We start from the raw sequence: 16,938 nt of genomic DNA on the forward strand, positions 1-16,938 counted from the left end.
TCTTGATTTTTCATTACAACAGAACACAACAAACTTTACACCGGGTTTTCACATTACTCGTACATTAATCTCTTGGTAAACGTCTGCGAACCAAGAATAATAATAAAAAAAAGACTAAAAATAAACCTACTTGTACCGTCTACGTCTAATCGATCACTTGGACGGGTGAAGGTCTCAAACTTTTCGTATAATAAAACCTAATAGGAAATAATATAAGAAGGACAAAAACATAACAATACTAACTTATATAACCCAGCCACCTACCTAACCTATTCCGTTGTATTCCAAATGGAAAATCTGAGCCAATATAAATTATTTATATTTAGAAATCAATTATAATAACCTCAACACAATTGAAATTATCAGTGAATATCTCTGAAACAATAATAGGTACTATAAATATATGTGATTAATATATGTGCCACGTAGCGTTGTCCAATTAATATTATTTTCCCTATGTACAAGCCAGTATATACACCTATACACTATATTATATTAATGAAATAATATGTATGCTGTGACATTTATATTATACAATGCCCAAAGTTATAATCATATTTATTACTTTATTAGGTTTTAAACATATTACACAATGAAACATTTTAAATTTTTTTAGTTTATATTATTTTAGGTAATGTATAATTTATTTTTGTAATAAATTATTGACCATTTATTACTTTTAAATTATTAAATTATACACAATGATGATTATTTGAAACTTCAGAATAACATGGTGTATGTAATTTTATATTGCTACATTAATATTGTAATATAACTATTTGTTGAGAAAAAATTAATATAAAAAAAAATCAATATCTAGTGTTCGTAATAGATGCTAATTATAATATTATCATATATTATGATAAGTAATATACATTATGCTTGGTGATAAATGGTCATTATTATTTTATAATTTAGATTAGTGTAGTTTAACATTTGTTTTACTCGTCAAAATGTTTAGGTATTCGACCGAAATTTAAATAAACTTTTAATATTTCATTAAAAATATAATATACACGGCGTAAAATTTAATTACTGAATACTGATCATAATTTTCTTAAATATTAGTGATAAAAAATGACATTGATTTTCTTATCTGAATTTTAATTTTCTACGAGCAAACAACCCGTTTATTAAGATCAAAGGGTGAGTCTAAAATTTAAGTTTAATTCACATTCATGTTTGTGATTTATCAAATACAATTTAAATATAGGAATGGAGTGATACAGCCAAATTTTTAATCAGTAACTATAATGCTATTGTTAATTATACTATAAATAAATATGGCAATATTATTGCTATGTCAATTATTTCATAAAATTATACTGTTGATATTTTAATAATAGTGGTTTATATATAAAAACATATTGATTATACCCTTATTATTTAATATGAATAAAACGTATACCTACCTACTAAAATGATAAAAAAAATTGATTTATCATCTTAAATATTGTGTTTGAATCCTTAAAAATCTAATGCTAGACCAATAATACGTAATACGTATTAAATATTTAAAATGGTATATAATGATTAACGTCAATATTTCCATTGATCAGAAACTATAATAATATAGAGTTAATAGCTAATAAATTATTAAATTAAATTATTAGTGCAGTTTGTATTTATAGTGTTGAATATTCAATTAATCTTTACAGTAATTGAGCGTATAACCATAGGTACTAACTACAGATATAGTTGTTTGGTTAATAACTTCCGTAAGTTCCTAATTGTTGGAGAACAGCTTTAAGTTTAGTTTTATAAATAGTTGTACCGAGAGTCGTATAATTCACCACCACGAATTTCACATAACCATGTTCGTAGGTGTGTAGGTGTATAATTATAGAGAGAATCAATGATGAATAGGATAGAGACCCTACGGTAGATATTGAGTTGAATAAGGGACATGGTCGATTAGGACAAAAAATCTACTCAAAATACCCACCCACTTATAATTTCTTGTCATAGAAAAATGTTAAGACATTTACTATTAAAATCATATTGTACGAAAATACGATTTGTAATACACAATATTCACAAACGATTCAGAAAAAAAACTATTGCTTGTTTTTAAAATGTATGCGTTTTGTATATTTGTGGTTTTTTTTTTATATATTATACACCATTATATAGCGTAATATGAATATCAGCAGAATTATAATCAGAGATGATACGATAAGGAGTACAATATTTTCATAACGTGCTTAGTGGTGTATACAGAGGGCGAAAATATTGTTTGGCCAAAAGCGCAATGAATATGCCAGCTAAGGAACCCTATAGAAGCAATGATAGATTTGATGTTTATCATTTTAAACTATACTTTGCTAATAACCTTATACCAATATTTGTTTTCAAGCAACGAATTGAACTCATTCCCGCTTAATGAATAGGTCAATGCTAATATTTTCTATAGTTATTGAAATATAGGTATGTATTTGAAAAACGCGAAACACTCGAGTAATATTTTCTAAACATAAAATATGCATACTCTAAATTCGTGATATGGTTATTTAATGACAGCTTATAGTTTTATACTACAATTCAAATGCACATTTCAAACAATATCAAAACACAATATTATATAGGTACTAGCCGGAAATTTGACAAGTTTTACCAACTAATAAGAACTAATACACTATACGTATCGTGTAATTGCCGAATTTAAATACACAAATAGCTAATACCGTCAATATATTTTAAACCTATCAATAACTATTAATAACTGTTACAATAAAATGACAAAATATAAAGAACCGGCTTAATTTAACATTATTCATTCAATTTGTATCCACGAATTTATTTCTCAAATCCTCTTCATCGTGCGATAATTATATATTTAATTTAATTAATCTTTGAGTGCAAAATAAACAATATAATGTTGAATCTGTATCTGCATCCGTCTTAATATGTATCTCATTTACAAAACAAGGGTTCAAATTATTTTTAAAGTCTACGGAGGGAAAAATTAAAGCTAAATAATAAAACGATTGGGTCATTGGCGAGAAAATATTTAAAACTTTTTCACGTATACAACGGGGAACTTCTTTTCAATTATTATTATTATCGTCATCTCTCAGCGTATTTACTGTAGCAAAATCAAAAAGCACACGAACGACACAGCTAATAATCCGAACCGTCTTAAATGGTTCTTACTGAACAGTTTATCACGACATACTATCGTAGTTGTTCGGTGACAATTATATGACTGCAGACTATCGTTGACACGCATTACATATATTATAATATGTCATATAATACATATTATAAAAAAATCAATAATATCGTAATGCTTACAGAGCTTATAACACGTTTAGTATTTAAACTGCATAAAACCGTTTCAATACTGTGATCGCCGTGCGCGATTTTTTAAACGGCAAACGCGGGTGTAGAGAAAAATCACTTACCACCGATGACGCGACAAATGAGCGCAATTCCGTCGCCCTCGTCGAGTGGACCGACCGTCATGTTCAATTGCCTTCCCAACCTATCGAACACCACCGGATGTTCGGGCGGCACTGAAACAAAATAACACGACCACCATTAATCAATTAGATCGTGACGTCATTATTAAATGCAATATTATTATTATGATTATTATTATTATTATTATGCGTATACAGGTGCCAATTATAATAATAAAGTGTAATTATTTTAGGACGACGATATATTACAGCGACACGCGTATATAAACGGCGAATGATGACGCGGTCAGTCGTAAATATTAAATCGCACGAGTCTATCCTATTATCATCGTCCGACAACGCCAAAAACCGACGGAAATCGATGCGGTGGACCCAAGTGTCAGTGGCTGGCAGGGCGGTGGTGCGCGACCAGTAGAGCCAGAGGACTAGGGAATGATGGCGCGAGGACTGCGCGCGTGTTTGGGGGGGGAGGATTTGGGAAGCCACCGTAGACACGACAATTGTTCGGCTATTGTGTGTCCACGCGGCTTCCCTTTCCGGCCATATCTTGGACCGGAGCTATTATATATATATTATTTCCACAAAGCCAACTTCCCCGCTACCGTCACTGCCGACACTATATCCTACAACGCTATCAACCTCATCTCTGCACTCTCCCTCTCCCTACCACAACTACGGCGAAGATGACGACAACGACAATGACGACGACGGTGTAGACGACGATGAATACCGCTATACCTACCTTTTATAACCGTGTATATATATATATATTTATGGTATATACCTATTATATATATCGCCGACCACGACACCCGTGGTATTTACCATGATTCGAACAATGTCCCATAGTCGTTCTTTCTCTCTATCTCTCATCTCTCTCTCTCTATATATATATATATATATATATATTTATATTATATACTCGGCAACGCTCGTGTACCGTTCGGATGGAAAATCATTGTTGCGCGATCGTGGACCAATGAACCTAATCAACTGGCAGTGGTATAGTGCCGACCCTGCGGCGGACGGCCTGGGAAAACGACGTGTACACGATTTATATATATATATATATATATACATTTTCCTTTCAGCGAAACAATTTGCACCGGTCATTTGTAGTGCGTGGCTAAAGCTCTTCCGGTGGAAAAATTACAAATGGACTTGGCCAACACCACCGTATTCGGTTAACAATAACACGTGCCCTACGACACACAATTTGTCGATGCCTTTCGCCACCCACGCCTGCCGCCAGGAAGCTCGTCCAATCGTCACCGCCGACTTTTGTTAGCAACAGCAGCTGTGTGAATATACATACTCACGCCACCCTCGGCGTGTATATATATGGTCCAGTATTTTGGACCTATTGTAATTAGAACAGAGGAAACGTTTAAGGTCTAATCCTCTTTTCTGCGTCCGACCCTTTCACTACGATACTCATCACACAGTACGCGATATAATGTATATGTGTATATATACATATATATATATCAATAGAAACGATTGGATGCTGTGCTAAATATATAGTACAGTATGTGTGTTGAGGTATTATTATAGAGTTATCACTATAATAATTATTAGTTACAAACACTAATTCTATTTTGATAAATACTTCAGTTTGGCAATGGATTGGCTGATCGAGTTTCTTCGGTACGAAGTCGTTTTAATTAAATATTATAATAGTATCATCGCGTATTGTGTTAATAGTCCTATATACTCATTGCCTAACGGGTCCCCGAATTCGGTTATAAGTTTATATTTAGTATATTATTTATTATTTGCTGACAATTAAATAAATATTAAATTCCAACAATTAATCAGTGCTATTAATTCGATTACTCGAATAAAAATTAAACTGCAGTGGGTAGTTCTTTTAGACGAGTGCCGCCGCCGTACACAATGGCGTAAATCCATAGGGCACGGGAAAAACGGCAGATTAACACTGTGTATAACATATTATTATCATAAAGTCGCTAGAAATACCAAAGATTCGAACCAAACCGTTGTGTGCACACATATTCCACGCGAGAAGATTAGGTTGAATTGAACGAGATCAACGTATAGGGGTACTTGCTTATTATAATAGTATACGTAATATAATGCTTTAAGTAAGTTATTGTTTTTAGTACTATAACGCTTTAGAATAACATTATTATTATGACGACGTTTTCTATGATAAATGGCCCGTGTTATCTACCGAATTCGTCTTAAAACCAAGTTACACGCGTGAAACTATAGTAATATATTCAGCGGTATATTAACATTATCCAAGATTAGTGCATATTTTATACAAATGCATTAGTGTATACTGTATACATTTCAAACGATTAGTATACATAGTGATGTTGTCCTTATAATCATGTATTAAGCGAGTGTGGTGCACATTATTAGTACGCTGATACGCGTTTCAAACGACTGTAGGTGTATTATTTATGTGGTGGTTAAGTCAGATCATAAATATTGAAATACACGAATAATTCTACTAGTCTTGAAAATAAATAATACAACGACGTAGACGGTCTGCAGCTTATTTCTCAGTATTTCAATACCTACCCTTCGTCATTTTTATTCTGGCCTCATCTGGTAAATATTATATTACGCTATTTTATAGCTAAGATATTTCCACATCTCTTGGCTGATAGTAAGGTTAGGCTAAGTTTCTAGAAGAAGTTTTTTCATATTCCGAAGCACTGACAATAACAATAAAAATATTTTATATAATTTTATACTATTATAACGGTTTAATTCGAAGTATATGATAGTGATGCGCCTGTAAACATAGTTATAATGTCAACTTACAAATAAAAAAAAAAAATAATAATTGAAAATTCCTATCACTGTCAATAATTATGGTTTGGAATTCATATTTATTTTAATAAAAATATTAGTTTATTCCGATTTCAATTTTTATTTTACATTCGATGAGTATTCTAAAAATTATAATCCCCTGTAAAAAAACATAAAATGAGCAAAAATGTAACACGATTTTCATTTTGTTAAAATTCTCACACATAATAATAATAAAAAAAGGAACATAATTTTAAAAACGAACACTTGTTCTGATTAGTAAAATGGCACGTGGATTACTCGGAATATTTTTTTTTCATATGAGTATTATTTAGCTTTACTATAAAATTCCAATAAAATTATATTTGACAAGTTGGTCAACAGAAAAAAATAATAATAACAAAAATAAAAATCGTACCGGAATCGTTCGAATACCGGTGTACTGTTTTTTTCTCATTTGTCTAATTGAAAAATATTTTGTTGGTGGATAAGATATTCGAGAGAGTGGAGTTTCCCCCCCCCCACAGCAGCATTCAAGTGTATATAGCTTCACGACAAAATTCCTTAGTTATTTTCCACTGCCGAGAACCAAGGAATATTCAATTACTTTCCCAGAGCGTCGAAAGAAATTGTTTTTTTCACCCGTCACCCTTCGTCGTCTTGCCAAGCTAGCAGTCAAAAAGACTCATAAATAGTATGTCATCCCATAGGTTTTGATTTAATATATTAAATTGCACGGGTACTTACCTATATTATCAGCGTTTGAAAGAGTGACAATAAAATATGTGTTTGTATTTGTACTTAATATGTAACATGAAACAAGCCCTTTAAATCATTTAATCACGCGCGCTAAAATTTAGCGACGAGCGTGGAAAATAATAATTTAACAGATTTATAAAATAAGTTTGCTGAAAATGTAAAAAAAAAAAAATACAAAATAAAATGTTCCTTTTAGTATATAACGATATTTGTGTATTTTTGTGTATAATTTTACAATATTATTTTGTAATATGTTTTGTTTTTGAAAAAATCTAAACCATACTATTATAATAATATTGTATAAAACATAAAAATGCAATTAAAAAATTAATTTTAAATAGTTATATATAGATGTTTACGTATTAAAATAAGACATAACAATAATTTATATCAGGCTATGTAAGTGTTTTTGATTTTGTATAATCCTATATTTTTAAAAAATGTACATATTTTAATATACCTCTAACTATATTAATTAATATATATTTTCCATACTTGATTTATTATTTTATACAAAAGTAAACATAATATGCTATGGAGTGGTACTTACAACCTTAAATTTCCACATACCTTATAGCGTTAAATGCCATAAATATACGTTATAACAAATTTAGGTTACATTAGATATGTATATTATGTGGGCCGTGGATTTTTCCCACTCGATTTTACAGGATTTCCCAAAAATAATAATATATAAATGTTGCGAATTTCAAGCCATGTATATTACGTGAAAAAGTAACGCTGAACTTACAACATTAGCTATTATCGTCATAATATTATGAAAACGATACAATAATAGTTATGAAATACTTCATATCGTCGTCACTAATACTGTTATATTAACTATCAACTATCATATTATGAAAATCAACGGCGAGTGACGGTGGGAGTGTTAAATAACTAAACTTTGAACAATAATAACATTACGACAAATAAAATATAGTAATAATTACCTAACGTAGTGAGGAAATATGTTACAGCATCATAAATTATGGACGAATTTCGATGTGATAATATGTTGTGGTGTCAATATAGGTAAAGTGGTAAATACTAAATAGATTATAATCAGGGTTGGAATGTGCATTGAACAAGTGGTCCTTTTAAAAAACATTATATATACATTATATACGTTTTAAGTAAAACTTTAAAATTGTATGATAATACAATACATTTCATGTATGTACATTTTAATTGTAATTTTTTCAATGAAATATAGATTTTTTTGTATGGATAACGGTATATACAACAACGGCGTAGATAATATAAACATGATGTTTGGCACTTTATAATGATCTTATATATTACACTTGAAACAAAACATAGTAATTATTTCAAAACATTTATAAATTATTTAAAACATTACAGAAACATCATTTAAAAAAATCGTATAAAAAAAAACTGTTTTTTTTTTTTAATCTCAATTATAACATCACAATATTATGACCGTGCATATATAGCGTTTGTAATAATTATTATTAATTTATTTTAAATATTTATCGCCCTACGATCACCCCATCACATACCTTATGCACAATCAACGCAATACATTTATTTAGAAAATTTATATTGTAATTCAGTAGTTTTAGTTGATTTTAAATAGTACTTTAAAAATAGTGTTTCAAAAATACTCATAATATAAATATGTAACTATTCTGTTTTAAATAAAAACAATCTGCTTGTTTATGTATTTATTGTCGAAACAACATTTTTTTTAATTATTATAAGCATTCAGTGGCAAGTATAAGATTTTGTCTTAGTGGTAGATTTGTATTCATGTTAAAACTCACAAATTTAAGGGGTGATTCATCCGCCCATCACAAGTTGCACTTGTTACAACTTACATTATAAACTCAAAATACGTTTCCAAAATATTATATTATTTAACCCATCACCTAAGAAGTTAAATAAGTTTCGCTAAGGCGAACTAATACAAACTATAATATACCAATATTATTCAGCCGTACTTAACAAAAACGCAGTAATTCCAAAATGTTCATTGTTCAGAAATCTTGTTTGAAATGTTGTCAATTTTTTTAAACATAAAATTTCATATAATGGTAACACTTAATTCGACTTTGAGTTAATGTTCACAAACTTAATTTCACTAACGTAAGTTCAAAATTCAATTTGTATTGCAATTATTTATTATTAATACATTCAAATATATTTATTTATTTTTACTTTATACATTTCAGAAAGAGAATCGCAGTAAGTACCAGCTGAGAGGAGTTCCTTCTTAAATTATCCAGTTGTTTACAAAGTGAATATAAGAATACGTGTATATATATATTTATATAATTTTACTTATAAAGTAAAAATATAATAATTATCATTGTGTATAAATTTAATTAACAAAACGTATAATTTTGTTTAATGCTATTACAAAATATATGTGACACTTCAGCATTATTAGTACTTACTTTATTATAAAATCATTAATATATAATCATGGTCATTCAAATTTATAACACAAAATTCAATTTTATATTTTTAGACTCTTATCAATATGATATATCATATTAGTCATAAATTTGATATTTCAATGACATATAAAGCTGTATTGAGGTGATGAACATCCTAACCAATCAACATATTTCGATCCTTATAAATGTCTAACCCTCCCCCCTTTTTTACTTAGTTTTAAATAACATGTAGATGTTTAGATTTTAATTCCATTTTTTTTTAAATGTACCTACAAACTAATTTAATTACATTATTTTAATTCAAATTGTATTGATAAAAAATTAAAATAACAACAAATGTTAATGTCAACTTTTTCTTAAATTATATATATTTTAATTTTTAAAAATAATAATAATTTTATCAAAAATTAGATTTACAACTTATATTAATATAAGTAAATTTACTTAATTTTTGTATAGTACTATAATAAATAATAAACAACTCACCGTAAAATTTCTCCTAGTTTCCATTGATAAACTTATAAAATATGTGATTAAATATTGAAATATGGATGCCTATTCATATGTACCTACGTAACGGATCTACCTACCAATAAATATAAAAAAAAGAAATTGACAGGAATTGAGTTTCGAATCCTATTTTTAACTTTAATACTTATATTTAATCGTAATAGTTAATAATGTCAATCAATTTTCAAAACTATTTCAATCGCACGGCATGATATTATAACGTCATTTTGATTGCAATAATGATAACACGACTCTTCTGTATCTCAGTTTTTCCGAAATGGTAACAGTTACTTATTTCGCATCGTCTCCATATAGGTCACTGAAATTTTACAATTCGACAGACAACTTTGAATCGATTTCTGTCAAGTTATAATAATATAATATCACCTATATTATTTGTGCAATTTATACGCCGTACGAATCCAATCGAACGAGCTACATGCCATAGATATACATTTAATGTAAACGTGACTTCCGTCGCCGAGATACTGTGTCCGAGTACAGCACTGCAATACTATATAAACGTATAAATGTGAAAATAATATAATATTACTAAGTCAACATATAAAATTCACATGACTGCTTCGGCCGCGGGCCGGTTGCCATAGAGAAATCCACCGAAAACAAAAATAATAGAAACAAAATCCGAGAACTGGCCTCGTACAATATACGGAATGTGTTACGGTTATATAATTATTGTAATAATGGAAGTCTATATGATACATATAAGTATTCAGTATACATATATACATATCAGTATATTATACTGACGTCACAATGAGATAACGTTAAGGTATTATACATGAACATATATCATATTTATTAACTGCAGCTATATATATGTTATAATCATTTCGCAGCACTTTTAGTTAAGTAAGACTGCAGTCAGTGGCGTATTGAGGTGATGGTGAGGGGGTGAAAGGCAGCAGAATATTATGCTGCCCAGTATCCACAACCTATACAAGGCTACAATAATAGCCCATTGTCGTTCGTCAATCAAGAGACATGCACATTTTTTTATCATGTTGCTATTTCGTGTAAAATCTAGATTATATTACTGATTATAAAAAATAATTTCATGTTTTTAATCACGCTTGGTAAAATATTTTTCGATAAAATGTTAACACCGTACCACTTTTTTAGTTTTACATAAATACCTACATATTTTTTCAAAACAATACCACGCCATTAATATTATCATTTTAATTTTGTATTTTGTAGTTTAAATTGTCCATCTAATTGTAATAACACATTTGTTTTTTTTTTAATTTAGAATTCGTGAACCTATTTATTAGTCTTGAGTTTTTAACGAAACTATGTCAACATCAACGATTTTCATATTATAATTTATTAATAACTAAAGTTAAATTTTCGATTCTGTTTAAAGAAGAATATAGTTGACAGTAGATAATAGATATAATACTACACTTTACAATTAGTTTATTTAAAATTGAACATTTTCAAGTTAACAATACATTCTTACATATATTTTTTGTTGTAATTTAATAATATCATAACCAACTGTAAAGATATTACCAATAACTTTAATATTCATACAATTGTTTCTATCCATATTTCATAATATATATATACTCGTATATAAACATATAATTATAATGATAATTCAGTAATAGATGTATAATTTGTATACCTAGAAAATCTACATGGTATTCTACTTTAAAAATATTTCTATGTTAATAAACTATTTAGTTTCAAATTATATATTTAATTCGGGTCTACTACTCTTTGAATATTTTATGGGCTTAAAGCTTATACCCTAAATATTTCAGTATTATCAATATTACGGTAAGTATGAATGAAAACAAAATATATTCCTTTTAAATATAATGCATCTACAACCCAAAACATATACATATAGTTATAAAATGGTTCATATATATTAATATATATATATATGATGCGTAAATACAGTCAAAACGCTATCCGTATGCTTAATCAATCATTCGTCTAAATTCGTTAATATGTTTTCTCAACCGAATATTCTCAAGGAAATAGTTCAGTTATGTTATGTATACAGTTTAGCACCACAAGTAACATTTGGAAATTTATTTTTCATCTAAAAAAAGGTACAGTAAGTATTAGATATTATATATAATGTAATATTAAAAAAAATAATAAATAATAATATTATGATGATATATTTCACTATGGGTGTATTAGAACTTCTAGTAAAAATAATAGTATTGTGGTATGTGTAATATGCAACAACAATTCATTATAGGTCATATATGCTTATTATTTTTTAGTGTCCTTTATTATAATCCCCCTAGGACTTCGAAACCAATGTTTTTCTAAACGCAACGTCCGTCCAAAATAAAAACAATTTTGGCTACGGTTATACCGGTAGGCTGTTTTCGCATCCCCTACACCCTAAGTTATTATATCGGTTTCACCTCAAAATAAGCTACGCGTTACTACGTGACTTCGAGTTGGCTCACGGCAAAGGCCGGATAATGAGTTTATCGCAGTACATAATAATTATTATAAATACATTTGGAGGGAACTCACCACAAAGTTTCTTTGACCCAAAGCATGTCGTTGTTGTGCAGTAAACCAAATACGTGCGTTGTACGGACGTGGGGCGATTGAGGAATGGTAATTCATAGGCTCGGGGTCTGCAGCACATTTTGAAACACCCCCTAACAGCACATTATTATACAGTGCGATCGCAAGTTATAGAAATTCCACGTATAAATAATATATTATATTACTGTTATCATACGATAAGCTGCAAAGTGTATTTAAGACAATTAATAAACAACAGCAATTATAATAAATATACACAACTCGTGTAAGTCTTTGTAATAATGATGATTTAGTGTTCAACTGTCGAAAAACGATACGCTTTACGTATCTTTACATTTTTATTGTTTATACAAAAATCGTTTTCGCATGAGATGGCCTATACGGTGTGATAAGTTAGAGCATTGTCAAAGTCTATCACTGATTTTCATAAATGAAATTAAATAACGACGATTCTACGACAACCGTTGATTGCGCACGCATTGTGGTAGAGTCGTCTACCGGTATTCTGAAATGGAGGTGCATTAGTAGATATTATGCGTCCCCATATTCTACGATGAAAAACTAAAAATATCCAACAAGTAATATTATTAAACGTCCAGCGTCCCTCTTGTATAGTGTGCTACAGCTTCACACTAGCACACCCTAGACAATTTGCCCCGTAACCAAAATATATTATAATAATCATTATATTTTGATTGCGGGCCCGCGTCGTTAATTACGTATTTTTGTAACGACAGTGCATATAGGTATTTGAGTTAATACTAGATATTTATGATTTTAAGACAGTACTTTTGAAATCGAAAGATCGGTATTATAATGTTTAGTTTTCTTCGAACACGTAAACTATTTAACTTCCGGTTTGTGCATCGTGTATAGGTTATTTCTAAAAGCTTATCACCAGTCATCTTTACTGACGTGCTGGCTGGAAAGCATAAATTCGCAGGAAACGAAAATCAAAACCGATTTAATCCTACTACGAATTACTGAAATACATAATGAAAATAGCTTTATAAATAAGATGATATTTAACGAAGTGTATGACACTCATTCAACTTAAGATACGTTATAGTATACTTTTGATCAACCTACATAACCGTAGGATTACGGCATTATCGACGTTATTAAAAATTGAAATGAATCATATGATTTTAATAAATTTAGCTGCACGTTAAAACGCAAAATATCAAAGTGAAATCGAAAAAAAATTAAATAACAATATTTAAATGCGTCGTATACATTGATTAATAATTATACTCGTGTATTAGCATATTATTACAAGATGTGTGATACATGTACATATATTATATTTTACCCTCGGAATTTCGTGTTTGCGTGTTCAGCATAGTGTTTTAGGCGAGGTATAATAACTGCAGACTAAGTTGTACGAAAAATACTGTATAATATTTTTGTTTTCGCGAAAGTATTGCTATAATCGGTATGTGATGCGCGTGCGCTAAGTATTTCATTACTTACTCGTATTATTATAACATAAGAACCCCAAAACGAATGACTGACCAGCGCGTGTTTGAGTCTAAAATGTGCTTTGTCGGTGAAAAATATTTTAATTTTTATGGACGTCTTGATTTGTAACATACCATACAATTTATGCGATACTAACGTAGTATATTTTGTAGTTTGATTCGACTCTTCAAACCGATGTAAATTCTAATGGCTGCGTGTGCAAATTCTGCGTTGCGGAAAACATATTTACAATAATATTAATAATATTATTCTAACTCAATGTATCATTTAAATTACTGACCCGAGTATAAATATGTAATCCAAGGTTTTAACTTTTAACCGCAAAATGTTGTGTTTGAACATGATGTATAATATACAAGCGTATACATAGTTGTACGTTACAGTATATAACATATAATATAATTTGCAAAACGTCAGGATATATTACAAAACACGTTATTTAAATTTCACTTAAGAAAAAAAATTGAGTTTTTAAACTTTTATATATATATTGTATTGTTATTATTCGTTTACAAAATGTATTTGTAATCTTTACTAGACTAAATAAGTTTAATAACATAATAGTGTAACATGGAAAAATATAATATAAATAAAATCACGATTCACGAACAGACATTTGGTAACACTACCCTAATAAGGAACATATAATGGAATTATTCGGTGAGTGAAGTGGATGACGGTTTTTTGATAGTGGATTTTTGAATTGTTGTGAAATTTAGAATAATATAATTTAGTGAATTGATTATGAATAGAAATATTGTTAGGTTTTTATAAAGATTTTTGTTGGTGAAATACAAAAGGGAGAGAGAGTTATTTGTCGCATTCAGATTGATTGAAATGCTTGAAAAGTTTTAGTGTTTAAATGTCACTTCCTTGAGAGATACCTGTTTTAATTATGTAACAAGCTGAGCATGTGGTATTTAGACAGACGGTAAAGGGGTGGTTTGATAGAAAGAATTTAATTAAGAGAGAATAAGAATCGGTTAAAACTTTTTAAGTTTATACAGTAGTCCATCATGTCAGACCTGATAAAAGTCTTGTGAAACATCTAAGAAAGCTGTTGTGTAGTATTGTTTTTTTTTTTTATTTTCAATTAAATAGATACCTATTATATTAAATTTATTATGTAGTCTAGTCGAGTGTCTTATATTATTGAAACAAGCGAGATAGTGGATGATTCTTTTAAGAGTACGTTCTCAGATATTTTAGAATAGGTTGGTTGAAAGAAGGCTTATAGCTGTAATGTCTATACGAAGCAGGCTTTTGTGGTAATTTGTTGAATAAAATATCTATATTGGGCGTTTTCGAGTATCTACTTAGATTGTATGATAGAAAAATGATTATTTTATTAAATAGCTTATTTACAACGAAGTTACTATAAAGTCATGGACTAGAGATTTTTTTTTTTTGGGAAGTTTTTTGATAATAATATATTTAATATTAACCGGAAAGTTATATTTGGTTGTCAGTAAAATAGGAAAAAGTGATTTGAGAGCTATTAACTATTTGGAGTTGATAAGTACTTGGCTGTAGATATGTCATGAAGATCAAAAGATTTAGAAAAATACTCAGAAAGTATGTTAGGATTCTAAAGTTCAATATAGTATCCCAAGAGTGATCTATCTTACATTTTTTTTTAAGTTTAAATATATATATATATATATATACTCGTATATAATAATATTATTATTGTTAATTTTTATTATTCAAATGAAATTTAAAATATTAGTAAACAAAAAAATACGATTGTATGATAAATTATCGTTTATCTTTTGAACAATTTAAACCTGCAAATTGTAGCTAAATAAGTAAATCATGATTAGTGAATTTCAGGAATTTGTTATAATTTGACTTACATTAAATATTTTTAAAAACGTGGGAAGAAAACAGTTAAGTTAGAAATGAGAGACAGTGAAAAGAAGAAAAAGAATAAGAGAGAGAGTGAGATAGAGGTGAGAGTGAGAAGTAGGTAACTATTCTGAAACTACAGTAGTGTTTCACCACAATACGATTCAACCGCTTTGGGGTCGGAAACACGCTGACCATCATGCGGTTGTAGTATTATGATATTGTGAGATTAAGTTTAACACTACATATGTATGTACAACATATGATCGAATGATAGAAAAATAGATTACAGCCTGTCTTCGAAATTGATGTAACTATAAACAATTTATCAGAGTACATTTTAAGGCAGAAAAAAATAAAACAAAATAGGCACTATGCATTAGAATTTATTAATTATCAGCTAGTAAGAGACTAAAATAATTCATGCAATTAATAATTACAAAGAAATAGTCTATTAAGGATGTAACGCAGACATATAAGTACGTTTTTTCTAAAAAAATATAATATTATGTTTTTTATTTATATATGTATATACATTTTTTTTGTATAAGGCACTTTTATGAAACACTTAAAAAGTGTTCATATAAACAACAGTTGCCTTTATTGATTAATCTGTAAAAACCATCCTAAAGGTTTATTATATTTAAACACGTAACATATTATTAAGAGTTTTTATATATTTTGACAAAGAGGAAAAGTAAGACGTGAATAAGTACAAACTAAACTTTGTAATACCGTTACGGGCATATTTTGGTAAAATAATTATGTATTGTTTTAAAAGAAGTAAACGGTTTTAGTATTATATTAAATATTTAATTAAAACTTTCAGTGAAGAATCGGTTCCGTGAAACAAATTAAACATCGAATATTTGTTGAATAATAATTATATAAGCCAACATTTGCTATATTTAATTTCGTATGTCATATTATAATCTATAAACACATATTAAGCACAATGGACGTAAAACCATTATTAATGTTTACACTGTAAAACAAATAATAACAAAAGTGTGAAACAATTATAAACATCTTATAATGTGCTCTTGGATATTAATTCAATTGAAAAATGTCTAATTCCAATATAACCTACTTAAATAATAATAACTATTAACTATAATAATTCATTATGTATAAGTATAAAGCATTATTTTTGGTACTTTTAT

General features: G+C 28.7%; 1 protein-coding gene across 1 annotated transcript in view; it reads right to left on the minus strand.

Annotated features, from left to right (window-relative positions):
• Positions 1 to 16,938, minus strand: part of LOC113558750 (hemicentin-1-like) — a 318,777-nt gene that overhangs the window by 119,135 nt on the left and 182,704 nt on the right. Inside the window, exon 4 of the mRNA XM_026964278.1 lies at positions 3,405 to 3,515. Within this exon, the coding sequence (XP_026820079.1) occupies positions 3,405 to 3,515 (111 nt within the window). The remainder of the gene's footprint in view (positions 1 to 3,404; positions 3,516 to 16,938) is intronic.

This window comes from Rhopalosiphum maidis, chromosome 4 (genome assembly GCF_003676215.2).
Source record: "Rhopalosiphum maidis isolate BTI-1 chromosome 4, ASM367621v3, whole genome shotgun sequence".
NCBI lineage: Eukaryota > Metazoa > Arthropoda > Insecta > Hemiptera > Aphididae > Rhopalosiphum > Rhopalosiphum maidis.